The sequence below is a fragment of the Cryptomeria japonica genome, chromosome 5 (assembly GCF_030272615.1).
Source record: "Cryptomeria japonica chromosome 5, Sugi_1.0, whole genome shotgun sequence".
Taxonomy (NCBI): domain Eukaryota; kingdom Viridiplantae; phylum Streptophyta; class Pinopsida; order Cupressales; family Cupressaceae; genus Cryptomeria; species Cryptomeria japonica.
Genome location: NC_081409.1, coordinates 645,475,025 through 645,500,369, shown reverse-complemented (window position 1 = coordinate 645,500,369; position 25,345 = coordinate 645,475,025). Strand labels below are relative to the sequence as shown.

The 25,345-nt window shown below is 36.7% G+C and overlaps 1 protein-coding gene across 1 annotated transcript; it reads left to right on the top strand.

Annotated features, from left to right (window-relative positions):
* The first annotated feature begins 3,584 nt into the window (after nucleotides 1–3,584).
* Nucleotides 3,585–13,002, top strand: LOC131876019 (pathogenesis-related protein PR-1-like). Its single transcript, XM_059220775.1, has 2 exons — nucleotides 3,585–4,096; nucleotides 12,702–13,002. Exons 1-2 carry the CDS (start codon nucleotides 3,585–3,587, stop codon nucleotides 13,000–13,002), a joined length of 813 nt encoding a protein of 270 aa, XP_059076758.1.
* Nucleotides 13,003–25,345: the final 12,343 nt, after the last annotated feature.

The window sequence follows — 25,345 nt, the reverse complement described above, 5'->3', positions numbered from 1 at the left end:
TCATCCTCATGATTCTTAGAGTCTTTGGTTTCCCTAGAGAGTTCTCTAAATATGTTCAAATTCTCCTCAAAGATGCCTCCACCCTGGTTGAAGTTAATGGGTCACTCTCCCAGCCTTTTCCTCTTTCTAGATCCACTAGACAGGGCTGCCCCCTTGCCCCTGCTCTGTTTGTCATTGCCTCAGATGTCCTCTTTTACCTCCTAAGAGATGATACCCTATCCCCTAAAGTTCATGGCATTAAGATGTCAGATGACTTTGAATTGATGACTCTGTGCTCTTCCTGGAGCTCTCTAGGCATAACATTGACTTTCTTAATCAAAAACTTGCAACCTTTGGCAGAGCCTCTGGTACTCATATCTCCAATTCCAAATCTATTCTGCTTGGGTAGAAAGAGGAACCCCCGGACTGGCTTTAGCAATTTGGATACTCATGGGGAGGACCCAATAAAATAGTCAGATACCTTGGTATCCCTTTTTTTGTCTATCCCTCTCTCAAAGACATGTGGATTTGGGTCAAAGAAAAGATTGACAAAAAACTTAACAAATGGGACAATAGGGTTCTATCCTTAGCAAGTAGGATCCAAGTCTTCCAGAAAATCCTCTCCTCCTATAGTTTATACTACTCCTTTGTCTGGATGTTCAGTAACTACCAAATTTATGAGATCCAAAAATCTATCAGGCACTTCCTTTGGTCTGATGGTAAGGGTAAAAGAAAGGCCCACACAGTCAAATGGATCTAGTGCCACATAGATAAGAAACTTGGTGGACTGGGACATAAGGATTTCAGAACACAAGGAATTTCTCTGGCTACCAAGTGGATATTTCATGCCTTGGAAGGACAAGAACCCTGGAAGATTCTTGTCAGAAATAACATACAAAATGGCATCCCCAAGTTTGCCAGATTTTGGAAAGCCCTCCCCTTTAGTGATCTAGTAGCAGGTGGATTCTTTGTGTCTTTTGAAGGCACTTGGGTGTTTAAGTCTATTTGGAAAACTTGGGAGCATGTGCGTAAACTTATTGCCAACTCTAATATTGACTATAATAACATTTTGCATGGGGAAAGGTCAATATGGTGGAATCTCTACCATAACTTTAAACCCCTTGCTTTAACCCAAGGATACTCTGCTAGGTGTTGGTATAATAAGGGCATTTAATATCTCATGGACATCTTGGAACATGATAATCTCATCAGTTGGGAGGATCTTAGCAATAAGTTTGGCCTCCCTGCCTCGCATAAGAGAACCTACAATATGATTAAAAATGCTCGTGCTTGTCTAGATCTTCCTAGGAACACTAATGTAGACGCTCAGAGATACCTCTCATTCTGATGGAAGGATAGCTCCCTCCTCTCCAAGGTCAAAGCCAAGTCTATTTACAAACTGCTCACTCATGATACCATAGTGATAGATCATGTTAACTCCCTTTGGTATGTTGACCTTAATACCTCTGCCTGGCAGAAAATATTTGAGAAACTATGGAAGTCCCCCACCCCCCCTAAAATCAAATGCTTTAGGTGGCAACTAATGTTGGATAGACCGTCTATTAGGAATAACTTTGCTGCCTTCGACCTATGCTCTATATGTAGGAAGCCTGAGACTATGCGACACATCTTTTTTTATTGCATTTTTGCCAGAGAGATTTGGCTGATGTTTGGAATCTCCATTACTAAACATGTTTGTATTCTTGATATTATTACTTGATTCATTCATGGTCTCAAGAAGGATGCTAACCTGTTCTGGCAAATTCTTTCTTCTTTCATACTTTGGTTTATTTGGAAACTTTGAGGAAAAATTCCAAAGTACTGATAGGACTCTTACTTGGTTTTTTAAGAAACTCACATGTTATAAAATTGCTATGCAGGTATGTTTTTTGATGAATGTTGAGAGGGAGAAGCTGATGCGTTTCCTCAGGGATGGTCGGGTAACCATGTTCATATATGAGATGAAAGATGGCTTTGAATGGGCTAGAATTGCGGAGAACCAAATGACATTCGATGAGGCTCTAAAGAAACTGATCAAGGAACTCCGGGACAACAAAGGTCCCTACTTTGATAAGCTCGAGATGTTTACCTAGGTTTTGGAGCGGAAGAAGGTGGTGTGGATGGAAGGCCCACAAGGATGGACAACATGGTTGGAAAACCAGGATGAGATTCTACAATAAGTGTTTAGTAGCTCTTTAGTTGATGTTTATGGATCACTATATATACTCTCTCTCGTAACTTTTTTTGGTAGGAGGATGTCTATGTTCAGTCGGATAATCTCTCCGGTTGATGGCAGAGGCTCTGCCTCCCATGCTCATTTTTGTATAAGCTCTCCTTATTTTGGTCTCTCAATATTTAATATAAAAAAAATAAAAAAATATTATTTTATTATGATATTATAATAATTATTAAATTATTATTAAGATATTACTATATTTTTATATTTCGATTAAACGTTTCACCAAAAGAAAAATTTATTAAGACAAATTATTATTTTATTATCATATCTTATATTATTATTATAATATTAGCTTGACATAATTATGATGTTAAGAGATAAATAAAATTGATTAATACTTAAACTCAAAATGAAAGGTAGTTGAAAAGAAAAAAAAATTAAAATACTGCTTTTAATTTTTATTATTAATACATATTTGAACATCCATTATGTAATACGTCTTCTACATAATAAGTGAACATCCTACGTTCGATGTTTCTAAATTTCAAAACTTCGCTGTTCCCGTACTTTAAGAATAGAAAACGGATGGCCACAAATATGCTTAAAGCAGGCAAATGAATGTATTTGCTGGACATGCTAGATAAACAAGCACTCGTCGAATGAAAGAAGCATAAAATAAATATTATTGACCATCCTTATAAGTTTTCATACTTATCCTTAATAACGGCAGTCTAGTGTGTGTACGAAGAGTCATCCTTAATTTTTCTCATGTTTAAAGCAGCTTATATTTGCAGTGTTTAGCAGACAATTAAGACCGTACGTCCTTTTTAGAAAAAAACAAAAATGTTAGTAAAGCTACCGACGTGGAGGGAGAAGAAGAAACTAGTTCAATGACTGGATCATTCGTATGGACGAAGCCATCAAAGGTCAAAAGTGATAAGGATCATGGGAATTATTGGCGTTGTCGCACGTTTTGAAAGGTAAGTATTAGCAGTACTTTTTTTCCTTGTAATTCATCGGTCATCGTATAGCGAGACGACATAGTTCTACTTAAGAAGAGTTGTTCCAGTAATTTTAACAGCTCTTGGCTTCGCATAAGCATTGAAGTGTTGAGTACTACAAGCATATCCTATCATATAGTAGGAAGACGGTAGCCGCCATGATCATTGTATTTAAGATAGAGTTAGATTGGCAACACGTTTTAAAGATTGAGTATTACTAGTACATTCTTTTTTATATATCCCCTAGCCGTGATCACAATAGTATTTAAGAGAGATTTGTTCCACTCATAGGCACACAGAAACCACAACTTTCATCACATCCCTAGCTGGTGGATTGAATACAAGTATTTTGAGCGCCTCATTACAACATGTCTAGATTTTGGCAGGTACTCATCCTCTTGGTAGTGTTAAGGTGTGTGGAGGGTATGAGCAGAAGTTCAAAGGTTGTAGAGGCGTTCTTGGTTCCACATAATGAGGCCAGAAAGGAAGTTGGGGTTCCCCCGCTTTCATGGAGCCCCAAGCTTACCACTTATGCTCGTAATTATGCGAGAGAGAGAAGGGGCGATTGCCTTCTTCAACATTCAGAAGGATCGCCCTACGGTGAAAACATATTCTGGGGTAGTGGCAGACATTGGACACCTCAGCAAGCAGTAAAAGCGTGGGTGGATGAAAAGAAGTGGTATATTTATTCCAATAACACTTGCACAGGCCCTGACTGCTCTCACTACACTCAGATTGTTTGGCGTACCACCACTAGCGTCGGTTGTGCTGTAATCAAATGTAACAGTGGTGATACGTTCATGACCTGCAATTATGACCCACCTGGTAATTATATTAATTCCAGGCCATATTCACGAAATAGCACTGCCATTTTATTCATTCGTATTCTTAGCGTAGAATATGGTATTAATGCTGGTATCAGTAATGTCTATCTATTGTAATTGTCACTAAATAAGTTGGGCTGTAAGATATTCGTTGACATGAATGTATTTTTTATCATTGTTATAAAAAGTAAAAATTTTATTATTTTTCTCTGATATGGAATAAGTTTGTTTACTGAAGAATGAGAGAAAGAAAAATCATAAAGGAAAATTTAAACATTATTAAAGTTCTAAGATTTTCTAAAAGTTTATCATTTAAATCAGAATCAATCATTAAATTAATAGGCTTTAACATGAAAAGAAATGAACACATAGATCCAACAAAATCGTTTTAAAGAAGTTAAAAGAATTCCAAAAATTGTTTAGAATATACAGATATTCAGTGTGAATCTATTTTATTTATTTCACATAAAATAAATTTATTTTAATATATAAATTTTTCCTTTCAAATAACTTAATCGATAGCAATCATAACTCAAGATTTAGTAGTGAAAAAACTAATCAATCCTCTAAAACTCATGTTTTGTAAATTTTTTTTTATCAAAAAGTACAAAAAGAAACATGTCACTTCCTTTAAAAATGCTGATTATAAACATATAAAATTCATCAAATAAAACCTGAATATCTCCCCCAAAAAAAAATTAAAAAAATTAAAATTATTAACCTACACAAACGATATCCTTAAAATAATATAGGAAATGAAATGTGAATAGTGGGGAAGGAAAGTGGTCTCAATTAAGGGTGAAGACACATAGTAATGGTGATCGATATTTTTTAATGTGCTAGTTTACATTATTACAAATTTACAAGCAATGGATTTGGATAGCACAAATATACTTTTCTTCTGGTTGATTTTATAACGCGTAGGTGATCAAAATGTAAAATATTTTGTCAAGGTTTCAACATATTCATGTTTTTGATAAAGATAAACGGGTTTTACAAGGAACCAAAACCTAAAGTTTTACAATAGCCAGCCAACAACAAACCCGACAAAAAAAAACAACAAAACAGGGGAACAACCCCGAGTAGAGACAAAAATAGAGGAAATGCAGGAAAGAAAGTCATAACAAAATAAAAATCTCTTAGTTTAGAGAGAGCACCAAATCTGTATTCTTTCGAATGGAAATCCTATTGATTTCCTCAAGCTCCTCCATGATGAATCTGGAGGTGCCTTTGTTACAGCTTCTGCTCCTAGTTCTAGAACTGGGTCCACTAGTTTTGCAGTCACCAGCGACCATATCATCTCCACCAAGATCTTTAACCTAATCACTGTGGTAGGTTCTATAGTTAGCTACCATGACATTGATCTTCTCGAGACCCTTGATGTTGTTGTTCATGGCTTCTTTACTAATATCGACTAGATTTTTGAGATTTTTATTGATCTCAGTCATGGATTGTTCAACCTTATCGATCCTTTGCTCATCAGTGCACTTCATCACCTCAACATTTTGGGAAAGTTTTTGAGTCAAGATCAAAAGTTTCTCCGACTTGCTAGGCTCAGGGGAGGTGGTGAAAATGTCAATAATTTCTTTGACCCCCAATTTGAGGGTGTCAATCTCATGCTCGACCCACTTCCACCAGATTTCTTGGCTTTTGGTGGCTTCCATGACTAGATTCATTAGACAACCGGTATTTTGATTTCCATAGCTTTCCTTCAACATATTAGTGTTATGGAGTAATATTTTTATCATTGATTTTGAGTCACATTAATGTGTGCTACTTTTGTGATTGATAAAAGTCAGCTAAAAGAATATGAGAATGAACAAACAAACCATAAAGAAGTTGATAGATCAAGAAAGTATGGCTCTAACCCATCAAAATACTGCAAAGACTAGTCTTTGTCAAATAAAATATTCTATACTAATAGAAAATAGGGAAGCAAGAACATGGTAATCATAGAAGTCACTTGTGGTTTTCTTAAAGTGTTATCTACTATCAAAGTAAACAAAAGAGATCACCAAGTTAATCCCTTGCTATTCTAAGAGGAAATTTTTTTTTTTTTTGTGGGGGGAAATCGACTACCATTCCTAATGATGTGTATGAGATTTTATAATAAATGAAAGCAGAAATGTTCCAAGCTATAATTGGTAAGGTACAAGATATAATCCATTACAAATGAAACAGATGCATAAGAAGCTACCGAAATAATCAGTTAGATCGATTAATTATAACATATCGAAAAGAAAATATGTGTTTAAGGTATAAGTTTATAGTATGTTATGTCTAAGGTAATAGAAAAGATTTTTGCTAATTCAATGGATTATTTTCTATACATGATAGAGCTAAATCTTCTTGATATAAAGAGTGTAATTTTCAAGGCAACAATATTTTTAATCTACAAATCTTGCTAGTTGTGATAATAATAATAATAATAATAAAATATTTTATTAAATATAATATTAAGTCTATTAAAATTATAGGTTATGATTGAAAACATTTGAGAGTATGTGAAGGGAATTAGATAGACCATTGGATGAAGTGTGTAGCTAAAAAATGAAACCCTCAGATATGTTAGAAGTACCAAAAATACAAATTATTTTATAGGTAATATAGTTACAAATAATTTAGTTAAAAAATTTTAGTTTTCTTAATATTTTCATTGTAATAAAGAAAGAAACAAAAAAAAGAATGTGTTGGTATGAAATCTCCATTCTTATACTATGTTTATATTGACTAATCATTGTGAAAAGTTATGATGGTTCCAATAAAATGTTAAAGAAACAACCTATGAGTAATTCTAGATAGATGAGATATATATGCATTAGTGTATAATTGTTAAAATGTCAAAAATATGGTCAAATATGATACTAGCATGAATAGTCACATGCCAAAATAAATAATGTAGAGAAATATTTGAATGTTTGAGTTGGGTAAGTGATGATCTTTTGTTATGACTAAAAGAAATTCATTTTCTTTTTATATATTATAAGAGAAGAAAAAATATAAATATTAGGTACTATTTCATCAGATAAATAGTAAAAAAAGGAATAATACAATTATATTCTTTTAACAACAAAGATGAGTTAGTGTCTATATTCACAAAGGAATTAGTAAAGGGAAAGTTATAACATATGAGATATAAGTACCACTTCATTATAAAACATGAAAAGATCATGAGGTTGAAGTTTAAATTCAAGATACTTTATTTTCAACACATAAATTTAGAAGTCACAAGAGATGTCAAACCCTTAGGTAGGGAAATACAGGCCTAAATGAGAAATATCATTTAGAAAATACATTTAAAATATTATGAGTGTCCATGCATTAAAACATATATGTGTTATATTTTCAAAGAAAGAACAAATTTTATTAAAAAAAAATGGACTTCCCATTTATATGTCCCCCCTTTCTATCTAATTACTATTAATTTAGATTAATCCTTCTAGATAAGCTTGTTGGTGGATAATATCTTACAAATAATAAGCTTTCTTAGGTTTTCTTTCTTGTGTAGAGATCAAATGTCACTAATCTAGATAGTACTTGTTGTTATTTGCTATACATACATACATACATAATATTGTGATTTAAATGAATTCCATTATTTTCATTCTAAGTGTTCATCATTTTGTAGTACTTATTTTCTTGTGAATTGAGTGTGATTTTTCTTGTCATGAGGGGCTCAATTAGTTATGCACATTTAGTCAATAATCTTGGGCAATCTCAAATGTTATCAAATCTTACTTTATTGTAATTTTCTTGATTTTATTTTGAAATATAGAGTATTTGCATTACTCTATCTATTTAAATGTGCATGTGGGATAATCTCCATTAACTTTGATAAGCAACTTGGTTTTGCATTGAAAGGATGTAGATAGGTTTCAAATATAAATAAAATTTGTTTAATAAGGTAAAAATGTTTTTAATAACCTACACCATATCTTGAAGTCTCATTATAGAAAGGTTAAAGAATTTTCTTACCTCTTCATATGTCATTTTAAACCTAGAAAGGGACATGTTAATCTACTATTTTATGAATAACACTAGGCATTTAAAGGCCACTTAAGGTGTACTTTTCCATTATATCAAGGTGCAAGAGTGAGATACATTCAACAAAGGAAGGCATTCATCATTGCAAGTTAAAGAAGGAATCAAACCTTTGATTCTATTATTGGAGAGAAAATTTTGAAAATCTATTTTCTTAGGCCAAATCTTGTAGGTTCTAGTTGTGTAAGCTAGATGTCTTTTCATCATAGTCATGATAGTTATTTAGGGTGATCATTTCAATTTAAATGGTCACTTTGTGTCATGGTATGTCCTTTGTATTAGAGGTTTTTCAGTTTGGCATCGAATTTGTTTCGACATCATATGCACCTTGTGTCACCCTAAATATATTTATTCTCTTTGCAATCATCTATGTCATCATATTTGTTGAATGTTCTATTTCTATACATTATATTGGGTCATTAATAATCCTATGTGGGCCAATTCATTTCAATCGATGACACAAGTTTTTTGTAATGGTTCATTTGAAGTTTATAGGCTAAAATTTGTCCAATTAAAATTGTGAGCCCACTATTACAAGCATGAGGTTTTATGTTGTAGATGTTATATGTTTGTACTTTTCTCTTTTATTTTTGTATGTAAATATACATTTTTTAACCTCCTTTAAAATGTAACTTTATATATATATATATATATATATATATATATAAGTAAAAAATTAAGTAGTGTAGATGAGGGATACAAATTTATTCTTGGTCTCAAGAGCCCAACAAGGAGCCAAAGAATCAAGAATTAAAAAACCAACATCCGACAATGGAGCTCTTCCTTATCAAATGAAAACAAATAAATTAATTAAAATATGCATTCAATGGACACTTGACTCCATTTCTTTCCTATCTTCCATGATCTTGCACACTAATAACTTGGCTCTAAGATTTTGAACATAGCACACAAGAAGCTAAGGAAGAATGGAAAAATTGGATGAAAAATTATTAAAAAACAAAGATCAACATGCTGAAATAAAAAAGATATTATAATGCCTAAATTCCAAGAAGCGAGAGAGAGATTATGTGAGGGGCAAATGGATTTTATAGATATCCTCAGAGGAAAGATAAGTCAAGGGATGAATGTGGGATAAAGGAGGTAGGTAGAGATGAGGGTTATCCCATATTCAGTAAATGAATGCAATTAGGAGAAGATGAAGGGAATAAATAGAAGATGGTTTTGTGAAATGAAGAAGATTAGGGATCAAAATGGCTTCATGAGATTATAGAGATTAATGAATAAGAAAATTATGGTTTAATAAATTAATGAAGTCTAATGATTTAAACAATCATAGATTATTCATTAAAAATGTGGTTATGAGGATGAATTTTTATGTGTCTACAAGTAGTTTTTACCTATGTAAATAAGTGAATAAAGTTTTGAGATGTTGTAAATGGAGTCTTTACCCTAGAAATAAATACTGGGAACCATTTTGAAACTCTTTGATTATGGAATGACCAATTAGGATCAACTTAAGTCCTATAGGAGAGCTAAGCACTATAGGAAAATAAATTACATCATTTCTAGTTTGAAAAAGGTAGAAGCTCCCAACTAGAAAATAAATTACATTCTTTAGGAAGCATGGGACTCAAAGTTTTTCATAGAATATCAGATATGTCATTGTTGTAAAGAAGCCAATAAATTAGCAGATGATTTGGCAAATAGAGCTTGTCTTCTTGTAGAAGGTGAATCATTTTTTGGTTAGGATAACATAGTTCCAGACCCTGAATTGGCACCAATTTGAAGTAATGATACCATCACATAACATATTTGATAACTGATCAAAGGTTGAATTTCATGCTCTTGATAGAGGTCAGGATTTGTTGAATTATTTGCATCTTTAGTCAAGGTAAGAGATATTCCCATGGCCACCTTGGTAGTGTTTTTATTGTTGAAGTATATTAACTTTGTCTCAAATTCAGCTCTCTCTATTTATTTTATCTATTTCTATGGTTGATTTCATCTTTGGGGGTTGAGCAAGGCTCCCCTTGATATTTACTATTTTATCTATTTCTATGGTTGATTTCATGTTTGGAGGTTGAGCATTTACTATATGTCTTAACTTTGATCAATTTATAATAATTTTATAATTATTAATATATATCAATTTTATGCGCCTTATGCTTAAAAACAATTTAGGGTTGCGTGCCGTGTGAAGTTGGCTTTTCTTATTTTTGTTTTTGCTAAGAACTTGGCTTTTCCGAAATCTCGGCGGCCAACATTACGGAAATTTATGATAAACAAAATGTTTGCGTGATCGCTTACATTGAAAGCTTTTCGATTATCTGCATCTCTGATTTTTAGTCTAATTTATGGTGTTGTTACCTCAATCTGCGCAGTCCATTTAGTTTTTTCACGTGTGTGCGAAGTTATCATACTGTTGCCATTCGAGGTATGATATATTTGTGTGTCAAAATAATCAAATGGATTGTCAAACGTGCAATTTGAGCGTCTCTTACGAAGATTCAGGTTAACTGCTCTAAGTTAATTGAATAATACGAACATATGGAATTCAAAGCCCTCGTTCTGAACTGCACTATTTTTATTGTGTCATCTTGTCGTCGTTTTCACACTGTACAATGAAAGAAAAATTAATTGGACAAATTTCAATACAGGAGAATGTTTTACTGCTGGGATGAACATCCTTTCCGAATAAGTTATTTAATTTTCCTTTAGAACATCCTTTTTCCTGTGCCTTGGCACAATACACTGTACTTATTTTACCTTTTATTCTATATGTGTTCTTTTTATCTTGCTTGACTAAGATAAGTTTGTTATTGAGGCTTATGAGTTTGTTATTAAAGAAAAATATTTAGTGAATGAGATTTTGGAATGCCAGTGTTTTTGAGACATTGCTTTCTTAGTCTTTTAGATATTTTCAGAGAAGCAAAATATTTCAAGGGGAAGTAATATTGAAGTATGTGAAATTCATAATGAAGTTTGTACATATGAATATGAGGGAAGTCTTGAGCGGAAGATTAATATCGTCTGGAAAAAAGTTCTTCTTTCGTATAAATTTAAGTTAATTAAATAAATGGATATAATTAAGGTATAAAGTTTTTTATATTTAATTCAAAAGTTTCGTATAAATTTAAGTTAATTAAATAAATGGATATAATTAAGGTATAAAGTTTTTTATATTTAATTCAAAAGAGTTGAGATTTTATTTTAATAATATGTAAGTATTGAGAAAATTTAATAAATAGTAAAGGTATTTAAGTTCGAAGATTATGGTGAAGAATAAATGTCAATGCCATTTAATCAATTTGATCATAAAAATTAAGTTTTTTAGTTTGATAAATTTCTAATCTTTTTTATTAGATTAGCATGGAGACAGTCCTGAACCGAAGACAAGGATTACATCAATACATCACCAAACAGCCCCTAGAAGCCAAAAAAAAACCTAGTCCCCCATCAAAAGTAATAAAAAACCCTCATAACCCTGTAGTTGTTTCTACATATGCTGACGAGCTTCTAGCATGGAGACAGTCCTGAACCGAAGATAAGGATTACATCAATACATCACCAAACAGCCCCTAGAAGCCAAAAAAAAACCTAGTCCCCCATCAAAAGTAATAAAAAACCCTCATAACCCTGTAGTTGTTACTACATATGCTGACGAGCTTCTAGCTTTTAAACAAAATAGTCCCAGTATACCTATTATCAGTAGTCCTAAAACTAACAATTTTTATGTTCATATAATCCATAAACCTAGAAATAAAAGTTTTAGCATAACCATAAAACATAATGTTTATCAAAATGGGTGTGCAGACCCCAATAATTCACCATGAGAAGAGCATAAACAAAAAGAAAAAGGAAGGAGCCGAATAGAAAATATCTACTCCTTGATCAGGTTCCAATCCCTTTTGAGTCTTCCCAGGTTTAGATCCCATGTGTCATTCTGGTACATTTCCCCTTCCTTGTCTAGCTCCTTCACTTCCTCCTTGGCCATTTTCTTTTAAATTTTCTTAATTCTGCCATATTCAGAAACAGTTCCCAGAACAACACTCTTCATGATCCCATCTGTAATGCAGCAAAGAGAATTAAATGCATCACACAACTGTTGGATTTTTCTATCCTGCTCATCATTTTTTTGTTCTAGGGTTGACAGTTTCTATCTCATGTCATTTAATTGTCCTTCCATCATACTGCTATCGTCACGCACAGGCGACATAGGAGAACACAACACCATATCTTCATCTTTAAAGATGGTGGGGCAGATAGGGCTTTTGATCGGGGACTCCGGTTCACTTTCAATGTTGCTACTCTCATCCTCCCCTTACTCTTCTTCCTTCCCCTCCTCTTCTTCGTTTGTTTCCTCCATTTCATCATTAGGGTTTACTTCAGGTTCATCTTCTTCCACCTAGAAGTCCTCATCTTATGAGTTATCCTTCAAGTCATTTGCCTCCTCTAAGTCATAGATTTCTTGCAAATTAGCCTTGGTCAGGTTTTCCCCTTCCTTATTTAAATCTCTTCTTCTTTTCGCATGTAGACGGACCGACCTTCTTTCACCTGAACTGCTCTCATTCTTTCCCTGCTCCATCGTATTTTCCCCTTCATCATCAGAATTATGCACCTCTAGTTCTATGGTGAGGCTTTTCCCCTCTGACTCTATATAGGTTTTCTTGGCTTTTTTTGACGTTCATTTAGGGGTATCAACCTTTCTTTTGTCAGGAATGACATCAAGCAGGGTCAATTCAAGGGAGACTTTTTCCAGAATAGTGGTAGAATTCTTGGGAATGGTCGTAACAGAGCAAGACGGGCTGGAAAAATTCTGAGTTGTAGGGTTAAAGAGAAACAACTTGGGGGAAATAAAATGAGCCTTAACAGAGCCACCAATGCTGCCAGACACAGAGACAAGACAACAAATAGAAGGAGAGTGTTCCACAACAAACTTATACAACAGATATATCAGACTTTGGTGGAGTGGGCAGTTAGTCCCATTTTGAATGCATATTTGCAACGTGGAGAATAGGAAAAAAGACATTAATTATCTCGTGGTGCCTAATGTGATTCAAGATAGGGAAATGATACCCGTGCACAGTAGGGTATCTACCCACTAAGGTAAAATATTTCATGAGATAGTAACTAACAATAGGAAAGGGTTTGGGTAAAGTAGAGCGGTCATATCCATTCTGGAATGGCACCAATTTCTCACCCTTTTTGAAGAGCTGCTTCATGAACCCTTTATAATCTCCTGAGCTTTTCCTTTCAACTCTTTCAACTTCATTTGTAAGCCAGTCACCTCCGCAATGTAATCCAAAATTTTGCCGACCGTGACCACGCTATTCTACCACGAGTTGCAGAATCTAGTAGAAAGCTCCTTGTTATGACCTTTTAACGCTAAGCAAAAGGGAGTGAAGCCTTCCACTTGGAAAATCTCACAGATTTCCTTATTTTTGAGTATCCCTAAGCAATTGTGAGGTTGAGTGTGTTTGAGAGGGCCTACCATGTTGAGAATACGATGAACATAGCACAAAAAAACTTTGTGAAAGCGGCTAGACAAACAACTATGTTTCTGCACTTTCAAGCTTCTTCTTGAATAATTTCTTTTAATCTTGTCTTTTGTAAATGTACTCAAATTAAATTTCTTATATGTTTGGCACCAAATGAAATCATTTCCTATAAAGGTAGTGCAAAAATCTAAGACTTTCCCTATCTTCTAATAAAGACAATATCTCCCTATATCCATTGGCCAACTCCATTCATCGTTTTTGCATCCACATCAAGAAAGTTCGGATCCAAGTCACAATCCACCTCAACCATCTGGCTGGAGAGGGAAATCATAGAGCCAAGATCCCTATTCATCTTCAACCTACACAAAATCATGTAGGAGCCCATCTTTCTTATTTTAATTTTTTTTTAAAAGAGCGATCATCTTGGAATAATTCAAAACTTCCACCAAAAAGAACCCAAAAAGTAGAGACATCAAATTATTTTATTGCATTATGTCTTTCCTACGCAAGAATTTCTTTAATCTCTCTCAAGCTATTTTTAATATTAAAAACCTACCAGTCTAAATTTCCAAGAATTTGATTAGAAATAAGGTTCGCCTTCCTATTTCCCTCCCTATAGACATGTTGTATCTTAATATCATCAAAAGATGATAGGATGCTTTTGCACTTATTAACCATACCCCTGACTTCCCATCGTAGAGAGATAGCATCGTTAAGTTAGTCGATGATTAATTTAGAGTCACCTTTGAGGATAACATTCTTCCTTGAGATAATTTGTAATCTTAGGACACCCATCCAAGACGTCAAGGCTTCAGCCTTATTGTTAGTGGCAATCCCAAGGTTGGAACCATATCCCTCAAGTATTTGACCATTATGGTCTTTTATTAAGCCTCCTTCCCTTGAAATGGTATGGTTACTTTTAGAACATTCGTTGAAGTTACATTTAATCCTACCTAGTTCAGGAGGTTGCCAAGAGTAGGTCTTTCTTAGTAACATTTTATGCCAGTCAAGTTGCAAAATATTGTGACGAATCCCCCAGACTTGTCTTAGTCAGAGGTCCAAGAGGGAGGGGTAAATTTTGGAAGAAGCTGAGGGTTGAGCATTAACATTTTCTTTAATTTAGTGGATTATGATGGTTGCAAGGATCCTCCTGCTTCTCCTTTCTTCTCTAAAGACCATATTATTTCATTCCTTCCAGATACTCCATGGTAGGAATGAAAGAGTTTGATACCAAATACTTTTTTCCACTGGGTGTTAGTAAGGAGATAAATGCCAAGCTTCTATAAAGTCTTTCATATTTCTAGGTTGAGTCCAGCTAGTTTTCAGCTTGATTAGAACGTCTTCCCAAATTTCTTGGGCATAAATACAATAAAGGAATATGTGTTTAATACTTTCCATTTTCTTTTGGCAAAGCTCACATCTGTTAGAAAGAAATAATCCTCATTCAAATTATCAATCATGAGGATCCTTCCATGGGTTGAAGCCCACCATAAACAATTAATTTTTGGGATAAGACCCTTGATCCAAATAGCTTTCCAATTGAAGTCTTCAGTAGTGTCTTCTTCCAAATTTTGGTAATTAGATCTTACCATGAAATTCCCCGAGGCATTAGGTTTCCAAATCCATTCATCATCCACCAAGGGAGAGTAAAGGGAGTAGTCGGGTACAAGAGAATTGATTTTAGAAGCCTTGAGCAAGAGTTGGTTTTTACTGGTGGGATGAACATTCAACTAGCAGGAAACCATTCTATTCAAGTCTTTCCAAGAAGCACAATCCATATTCCAAATTATGCAATCATGGACATTCTTTCCACATTGACTACTTAAAAATTGTTTGATATTCTTGAATTCTGGAATATGATCTAGGGGCAAATTGTGCAACCAAGTGTCCTTCCAGAAATCTGTCTTTATACAATTTCCTATTAATATATATCCATTTCTTTTGATGTCATTTCTAGTTTTAGCCACATAATTCCATATAGTAGAACCAACAAGGAGATCCAACTGATTGAATAACTTATCCTCACTTTAGATAGGGAAGTACTTAGCTTTAAAGATGTCAGTCCAATCCTTTTGTGCTTCAGCTAATTGCTAGCCAATTTTGGTAATGAGGGCTTTGTTAAAGGACTTGATCTTCCTTATACCAAACCCTCCATACTTCAAGGGTTTACAAACTTTTTCCCAAGAAACCAAGAAAGGTTTACTTCTTTCTTTTTTGCCAGTCTATAGAAAACTTTTTGGAATCCTATCTATTTTATCAGCAACAGAGCCCGACATTTTAAAAAGAGAGAGGTAGTAGATCGACATATTCTGCAAACAGGTCTTCACAAGTTAGAATTTTCCCATACTAAGAAGCTTTCCTTTCCAGCTAGCCAATTTCTTTTGAAACCTTTCAAGCAAGTCATTCCAAAAGTTCAAAGAAGGGTGTTTGGAGATGAGCAGGATATCAAGATAGGAATCTAGGAGGGTAGTACCTTGACAACCAAGGATAGAGGATATTTTAGCTTGAAGGCTAGAGTTGGTATTCATAAAGTATAGTTTGCTTTTGGGTATGTGCACCAAGTTGTGGTACCAAAAGGGAGTCTTAAGATGCCACTTTTTTTTTTTTTTTTTCTGAAATCAGCAAAGTCTGAACTTCAACGACAAATTGAAGATAGTTACACTCTGAATTTGAAGATGCAACAATAACAAGAGTCAGAGTGCTTTGAGTCTACTTTCTAAACTAAATTTTTTTTTTGAAAATGGTGGAGATTAAGGGCTTCAAATAGGGGGGCCACAAAAAGTGGTCCTATTTTTATGCAAAAAACATAACATAGCGTTTGTTGTGGCCCCCCTAAAATGTTAACTTTTTCTTTGAATTTTTAAAATCACTCCAGTGAGAAATTAGCTAACACCTTGTCGTTTATGCCATATTTTTCAGCTAATTTTTTAATGAGTATATGATTTTTTACTAATTTTCGAAGTGGACACATCCTGAAAAACAAAAATTTGAGCATGCTACCCCCTTAAATTGTGTAGAATGGAGTCTAGTTTCTAAAAATATAAGTTTTTTCAAAATTTGATGAACGTGTAAAAATCTATACCCAAAATAGTGCATGTTGATTTTTGACAAAAAACGGACACACTGACAAAAGAAATTATAGATGAAAGACTTAATGAAATTAAAATTTGAAATAAATTACATTGTTGGATAGCTAAGAGGGAGATCAAGTTTACCACAATATTTTTTTTAACTTCATTGAAACACGCACAAACCTGACGGAGAGCACGACAAAAAATAAGTCAAAATTTTCAATGTTCTGATAAAAACACGTCTCTAGCCTGAAATGGTCATCCAAACCTTTGGGTTGGATGCCCAAGGAAAATCCAACCCATAGGTTTGGTGTTTCCCAAAGCGGGCCATTTGGCACGCACCAAATATGGCACTTGCCCTATTTGGCCTGCACCAAATGTGATGAATGGATTTTCCATTTGGCGTGTGCCAAATAGGGAGAGCACCAAATGTGTACATATAAACCCCCATCTCACCTCTCCCTTCTGTATCTCCCTTCCCTCGTAATTCCATCTCTCTCTATGAACTAGATCTCATATTCTCTCTCTCCCCTTACCTCTTCTCGGGCTCTTCATTCTTATAGATACATACTCTTCTTTTTCCCTCCCCTCTCTAGCTCTCACAATTCCCTTATTCTCCTATCCCTTGAGATATTTGCCTCTTCATCCTTACAACCATCTAATTTCCTCTCTCACCTCTTTCCCTTAGTTTCTTCCTCGCTCCCTCCTCTATCTAGGTCCTAAGGGGTCATAGGACACTATATGACCCCATAGGACACAATGTGACCCCTAATGACACCTAAGGGGTCATAGGACACCATATGACCTCTTAGGTTTCCATAGGACCCATAACGACACCATATTTTTTCCTAAGTGGTCATGGGACACCATATGACCCCTTAGGACACCATACAACCCATAATGACACAATATGGTGTCTTAATAGGTCATAGGACACCATATGACCCCTTAGTACACCATATAGTGTCGGTATGGTTCGTATGGTGTGCTACGACCCCTTAGTACACCATATGAGCCCCTAGTACACCATATGGGGTCAGTATGGTCTTATGGTGTGTGATGATCCCTTAGGACACCATATGACCTCTTAGGACACCATATGACCCATAATGACAACATAAGGTGTCCTAAGGGGTCATATGGTGTCTTAAGGGGTCATAACACACCATATGACCTGTTAAGACACAATATGATCCCTAACGACACCTAAGGGGTCATATGGTGTCCTATGACCCCATAGGACACCATATGACCCCTTAGGACACCATATTGTGTCCTAAGGGGTCATATGGTGTCCTAAGCAGTCATAGGACACCATATGACCCCTTAGGACACCATATGACCCATAACGACACCATATTATGTCCTAAGGGGTCATATGGTTTCTTAAGGGGTCATAGGACACTAGATGACCCCTTAGGACACCATGTGACCCCTTAGAACACCATATAGTGTCATTATGGGTCATATGGTGTCCTAAGGGGTCATACGGTATCCTAACAGGTCATATAGTGTCCTATGACCCATTAGGATACCACATAACCCCTTACGTGTCGTTAGGGTTCACATTGTGTCCTAATGGGTCATATGGTGTCCTAAGAGGCCATAGGACACCATGTGACCCCTTGCGACACCATGTGACCCCTTAGAACACCATATAGTATCATTATGGGTCATATGGTGTCCTAAGGGGTCATATGGTGTCCTAATGGGTCATATAGTGTCCTATGACCCCTTAGGATACCATATAACCCCTTACATGTTGTTAGGGTTCACATTTTGTCCTAACGGGTCATATGGTGTCCTATGACCCCTTAGGACACTATATGACACCTTAGGACAACATATGGTGTCATTATGGCTCATATGGTGTCCTAAGGGGTCATATGGTGTCTTAAGGGGTCATAGCACACCATATGACCCGTTAAGACACAATATGATCCCTAATGACACCTAAGGGGTCATATGGTTCCCTATGACCCCATAGGACACCATATGACCCCTTAGGACACCATAGGACCAATAACAATACCATATTGTGTCCTAAGGGGTCATATGGTGTACTAAGGGGTCATAGGATACCATATGACCCCTTACAACACCATGTGACCCCTTACAACACCATATAGTGTCATTATGGGTCATATGGTGTCCTAAGGGGTTGTATGGTGTCCTAACGAGTCATATAGTGTCCTATGACCCCGTAGAATACCATATAGCCCCTTACGTGTCGTTAGGGTTCAGATTGTGTCCTAAGGGGTCATATGATATATTATGACCCCTTAGGACACTATATGACCCCTTAGAACACCATATGGTGTCATTATGGGTTGTATCATGTCTTAAGGGGTCATAACACACCATATGATCCGTTAAGACACAATATGATACCTAACAACAGCTAAGGGGTCATATGGTGTCCTATGGTCCCATAGGACACCATATGACCCCTTAGGAAACCATACGACCCATAATGACACCTTATTGTGTCCTAAGGGGTCATATGGTGTCCTAAGGGGTCCTAAATGGTCATATGGTATCCTATGACCCCTTAGGACACCATATGACCCCTTAGGACACAATACTTATGACCCCTTAGGACACCATACGACCCATAAGGACACCATATTGTGTCCTAAGGGGTCATATGGTGTCCTAAGGGGTCATACGATACCATATGACCATTTAGGACACCATACGACCCATAACGACACCATATGGTGTCCTAAGGGGTCATATAGTGTCCTAAGGGGTCATAGGACACCATATGACCCCTTAGGACACAATGTGAACCCTAACGACATGTAAGAGGTTATATGGTATCCTAAGGGCTCATAGGACACTATATGACCCATTACAACACATATGACCCCTTAGGACACCATATGACCCCTTAGGACAAAATATGGTGTCGTTATGGGTCGTATGGTGTCCTAAGGGGTCATATGGTGTCCTAACAGGTCATATAGTGTCCACCATATGACCCCTAAGGACACAATTAGACCCATAATGACACCATATTGTGTCCTAAGGGGTCATATGGTATCCTAATGGGTCATATAGTGTCCTATGATCCCTTAGGATACCATATGACCCCTTATGACACCATGTGACCCCTTAGAACACCATATAGTGTTGTTATGGGTCATATGGTGTCCTAAGGGGTCATAGGAAACCATATGACCCCTTAGGACACCATATGACACCTTAGAACACAATATGACCCATAATGACACTATATGGTTTTTTAAGGGGTCATATGGTCTCCTAATGGGTCATATAGTGTCCTATGACCACTTAGAGAAATATATGACCTCTTAGGACACCATATGGTGTCATTTTGAGTTGTATGGTATTCTAAGGGGTCATATGGTGTCTTAAGGGGTTATAACACACCATATGACCCGTTAAGACATAATATGATCCCTAACGACAACTAAGGGGTCATATGGTGTCCCATGGCCCCATAGCACACCATATAAACCCTTATGACACCATATGACCCATAACGACACCATATTGTGTCCTAAGGTGTCATATGGTGTCCTAAACGGTCATAGGACACCATATGACCCCTTAGGACACCATACGACCCATAACGACACCATATTATGTCCTAAGGTGTCATAAGGTGTCCTAAGGGATCATAGGATACCATACGACCCCTTACGACACCATGTGATCCCTTAGAACACCATATAGTATCGTTATGGGTCATATGGTGTCCTAAGGGGTCATATAGTGTCCTAACAGGTTATATAGTGTCCTATGACCCCTTACGACACCATATAACCCCTTACATGTCGTTAGGCTTCACAATGTGTCCTAAGGGGTCATATGGTGTCCTATGACCCCTTAGGACACTATATGACCCCTTAGGACACCATATGGTGTCATTATGGGTCGTATCATGTCTTAAGGGGTCATAACACACCATATGATCTGTTACGACACAATATGATCCCTAATGATAGCTAAGGGATCATATGGTGTCCTATGGTCCCATAGGACACCATATGACCCCTTAGGACACCATACAACCCATAACAACACCTTATTGTGTCCTAAGGGGTCATCTGGTGACCTGAGGGGTCATAGGACACCATACGACCCATAACAACAACATATTGTGTTATAACGGGTCATATGGTGTCCTAAGGGGTAATAGGATACCATATGACCCCTTACGACACCGTGTGACCCCTTAGAACACCATATACTGTTGTTATGTGTCATATGGTATCCTAAGGGGTTATATGGTGTCTTAACGGGTTATATAGTGTCCTATGACCCCTTAGGACACCATATAACCCCTTACATTTTGTTAGGGTTCACATTATGTCCTAAGGAGTCATATGGTGTCCTATGACCCCTTAGGACACCATATGATGTCATTATGGGTCATAACACACCATATGATTTGTTAAGACACAATATGATCCCTAACGACACCTAAGGGGTCATATGGTGTCTTGTGGCCCCATAGGACACCATATGACCCCTTAGGACACCATATGACCCATACCACCATCATATTGCATCCTAAGGGGTCATACGGTGTCCTAAAGGGTCAAAGGACACCATATGACCCCTTAGGACATCATACGACCCATAACGACACAATATTGTGTCCTAAGGGGTCATATGGTGTCCTAAGGGGTCATATGGTGTTCTATGACCCCTTAGGACACTATATGACCCTTTAGAACACCATATGGTGTCGTTATGGGTCGTATGGTGTCTTAAGGGATCATAACACACCATATGACCCGTTAAGACACAATATGATCCCTAACAACACCTAAGGGGTCATATGGTGTCCTATGGCCCCATAGGACACCATATGACCCCTTAGGACACCATACGACCCATAACGACACCTTATTGTGCCCTAAGGGGTTATATGGTGTTCTATGGGGTCATAGGACACCATATGACCCCTTAGGACACCATACGACCCATAATGACACCATATTGTGTCCTAAGGGGTCATATGGTTTCCTAATGGGTAATAGGATACAATATGACCCCTTAAGATACCATACGACCCATAATGACACCGTATTGTGTTCTAAGGGGTCATATGTTGTCCTAACAGGCCATATAGTGTCCTATGATCCCTCGGAATACCATATAATCCCTTACGTGTCGTTAGGGTTCACATTGTGTCCTAAGGGGTCATATGGTGTCCTATAACCCCTTAGGACACCATATGGTGTCATTATGGGTCATATGGTGTCCTAAGGGGTCATATGGTGTCTTAAGGAGTCATAACAAACCATATGACCCGTTAAGTCACAATATGATCCCTAACGACACCTAAGGGGTCATATGGTGTCCTATGGCCCCATAGGACATGATATGAATCCTTAGGACACCATACGACCCATAACAACAATATATTGTTTCCTGAAGGGTCAGATGGTGTCCTAAGGGGTCATAGGACACCATATGACCCCTTAGAACACCATACAACCCATACCGACACCATATTGTGTCGTAAGGGATCATATGGTGTGCTAAGGTGTCATAGGAAACCATATATACTCCTTACGACACCATACGACACCATATTGTGTCCTAAGGGGTCATATGGTTTCCTAAGGGGTCATACGGTTTCCTAAGGGGTCATACAGTGTCCTAACGGGTCATATAGTGTCCTATGACCCCTTAGGATACCATAGAACCCCATACGTGTCGTTAGGGTTCACATTATGTCCTAAGGGATGATATGGTGTCCTATTACCCCTTAGGACACCATATGGTGTCATTATGGGTCGTATAGTGTCCTAAGGGGTCATATGGTGTCTTAAGGGGTCATAACACACCATATGACCTGTTAAGACACAATATGATCCCTATAGACACCTAAGGGCTCATATTGTGTCTTATGGCCCCATAGGACACCATATGACCCCTTAGGAAACCATACGACCCATAACGACACCATATTATGTCCTAAGGGGCCATATGGTGTCCTAAGGGGTCATAGGACACCATACGACCCCTTAGGACACCATACGACCCATAAGGACACCATATTGTGTCCTAAGGGGTCATATGGTGTCTTAAGGGGTCATAGGATACCATATGACAGTTTAAGACACCATACGAACCATAACACAATATGGTGTCCTAAGGGGTCATATAGTTTCCTAAGGGGTCATAGGACACCATATGACCCCTTAGGATACAATGTGAACCCTAATGACATGTAAGGGGTTATATGGTATCCTAAGGGTTCATAGGACACTATATGACCTGTTAGGACACCATATGACCCCTTAGGACACAATATGGTGTCGTTATGGGTCGTATGGTTTCCTAAGGGGTCATATGGTAACGACACCATATTGTGTCCTAAGGGGTCATATGGTGTCCTAATGGGTCATATAGTGTCCTATGACCCCTTAGGATACCATATGACCCCTTATGACACCATGTGACCCCTTAGAACACCATATAGTGTCGTTATGGGTCATATGGTGTCCTAAGGGGTTATAGGACACCATATGACCCCTTAGGACAACATGTGACTCGTTAGACCACAATATGACCCATAATGACACTATATGGTGTTTTAAGGGGTCACATGGTCTTCTAATGGGTCATATAGTGTCCTATGACCCCTTTGGATACCATATAACCCCTTACGTTTCATTAGGGTTCACATTGTCTCCTAAGGGGTCACATGGTGTCCTAAGGGGTAATAGGACACCATATGACCCATAACGACCACATATGGTTTAGCATATTGGGTTATAAGGTCTATCGTTATTGTATAGGGCTGAGTATTTAGCATATTTGGTCATACGATCTAGGGTGTTTGATATAGCTTTGAAATGGTTTAATTTTTATGGTTGTGGCTATCAAATGATAGGGTATAGAGTATAGATTATAGGGTATAGAGTATAAATTTATCAAAGGTTAAAAAGTTTCAATGGAAGTCATTTGGTTAGCGCCATATTTGGCGCTAGCCAAATGAGCTGCACTAAAAAAATGGTTATATGGGACCCTTGACCCGTGATCCAAGCCCACATTTTCTCATAAGGTGCATGCCTTATAAGGTGCACGCACTATAGGGTGCGCGCCTTATAAGGTGTGTGCATTATGAGCATTTTTTATTTTTCTGAAGTGTGGCACCTTTTTGGTACCGCAACTTCATGCATATACCCTTTTGACAAAGTTTATATATTGTCCTGAAATTGAAGCATAGTTGTATAAGTTTTTTCTCCACTGCTTTGCCTCTGAGATAAAATCTTCTCCAAAAATTATAGTGTCATCCACAAACTATTAGTGAGTGATGGGGTTCAGGGTGGAGGCTACCTTGAAGCCTTTGAGGGAGCCCTCTCTTATGTTTTTTTATATATTTCTTCCCAACACTTCAACAATAATAATAAATAGATAGGGGGAGAGGGAGTCACCTTGTCTCAGACCTTTTTCACAAGATAAGTAACCATTAGGACATCCATTTAGGAGAATAGAGAATTTTTTAGTATAGACACATTGTTCTATCATTCCTAAGAATCTACCTTTAAACACAAATCTCCTAAGGAGTTCAAAAAGGAAGTCCCAAGAAATTCTATCATAAGCCTTGGAGATATCCAATTTTAAGACCATAGAAGGGTTTTTGTTGTTTTCCATAGAATGAACTAGTTCATGTGCCATAATGACTACATCTTGAATTTTTTTTCCTTCCACAAAACCTTTTTTATTACTAGAGATCATTTTATCTAACAGGGGTTTCATTTTATTGACCATCACTTTAGAGATAATTTTGTAAATAGAATTGTATAAACTAATGGGTCTAAAATATTTACTGGAAATAGCATTATCATTTTTCGGAATTAGAGCTATCAAAGTTGCATTTATTAGTTTAAGAAGTTTACCTATTTTGAAGAAGTCTCTAATGTAGCATTGAAAATATCACTTCCCACAATATCCCAATGATCTTGAAAGAAGGTTAGGGGAAACCCATCTAGTCCAGGGGACTTACAAGGGGCAAAGGAAAATAGAGCAGTCTTCACCTCCTACAAAGTCACTCTTTTATTGATATGAAGAAGATCAACATCCCCAATAATCATCGAGATGACATCCAGAATATTGTTTTGGTCCTGACCACCACCGTGGTTCATGGGATTGTTTAGACTTAGATATTCAATGAACAACATAGCCATATCATCTTCATTCTCCATTCTAGATCCGTCTTCTCTTAGGAGTTTCCTTATTCTATTCTGGATTCTATACTTCAAAGTGGATTGGTGGAAGAACTTAGTGTTCTTATCCCCCTCCTTGAGCCATTGTAACCTTGACTTTTGTTTCCAAAACACTTCTTCTTTTCTATTAAGTATGAGCCATTGGTTTCTCAAGTCCATTTCTTCTTTAAACTCTTCCCCTTATTAGTTCTCTCTTCCATTCTAGTTTGAATCACACTCATACCATTTATGATGTTCTTTTTTGTTCAAATATGTTACCAAATGAGTATCAGTTCCAACCTTTAACTTTTTGTTTTAGAAATTTGAGCTTTTGAGCAATTTTAAAAAAGGGGGTGCCCAGAACAGGGGTATTCCACCATTTCTCAACTAGCATACTAAAGTCCTTTTGCTGGGCCCACATCAGATTCTCATACCTAAAAGGATAAAATTTATGGTTCCCAGGATCATCCAACCTTAAAAGGATAGCATTATGATTAGACCTTGATCGAGGAGAGGATCAGAGAGAGAAGGAATCGAGTAAGTTCCAGTTGGAAGATATCAACACTCTATATAACTTGACCTGAATCAATCGATCC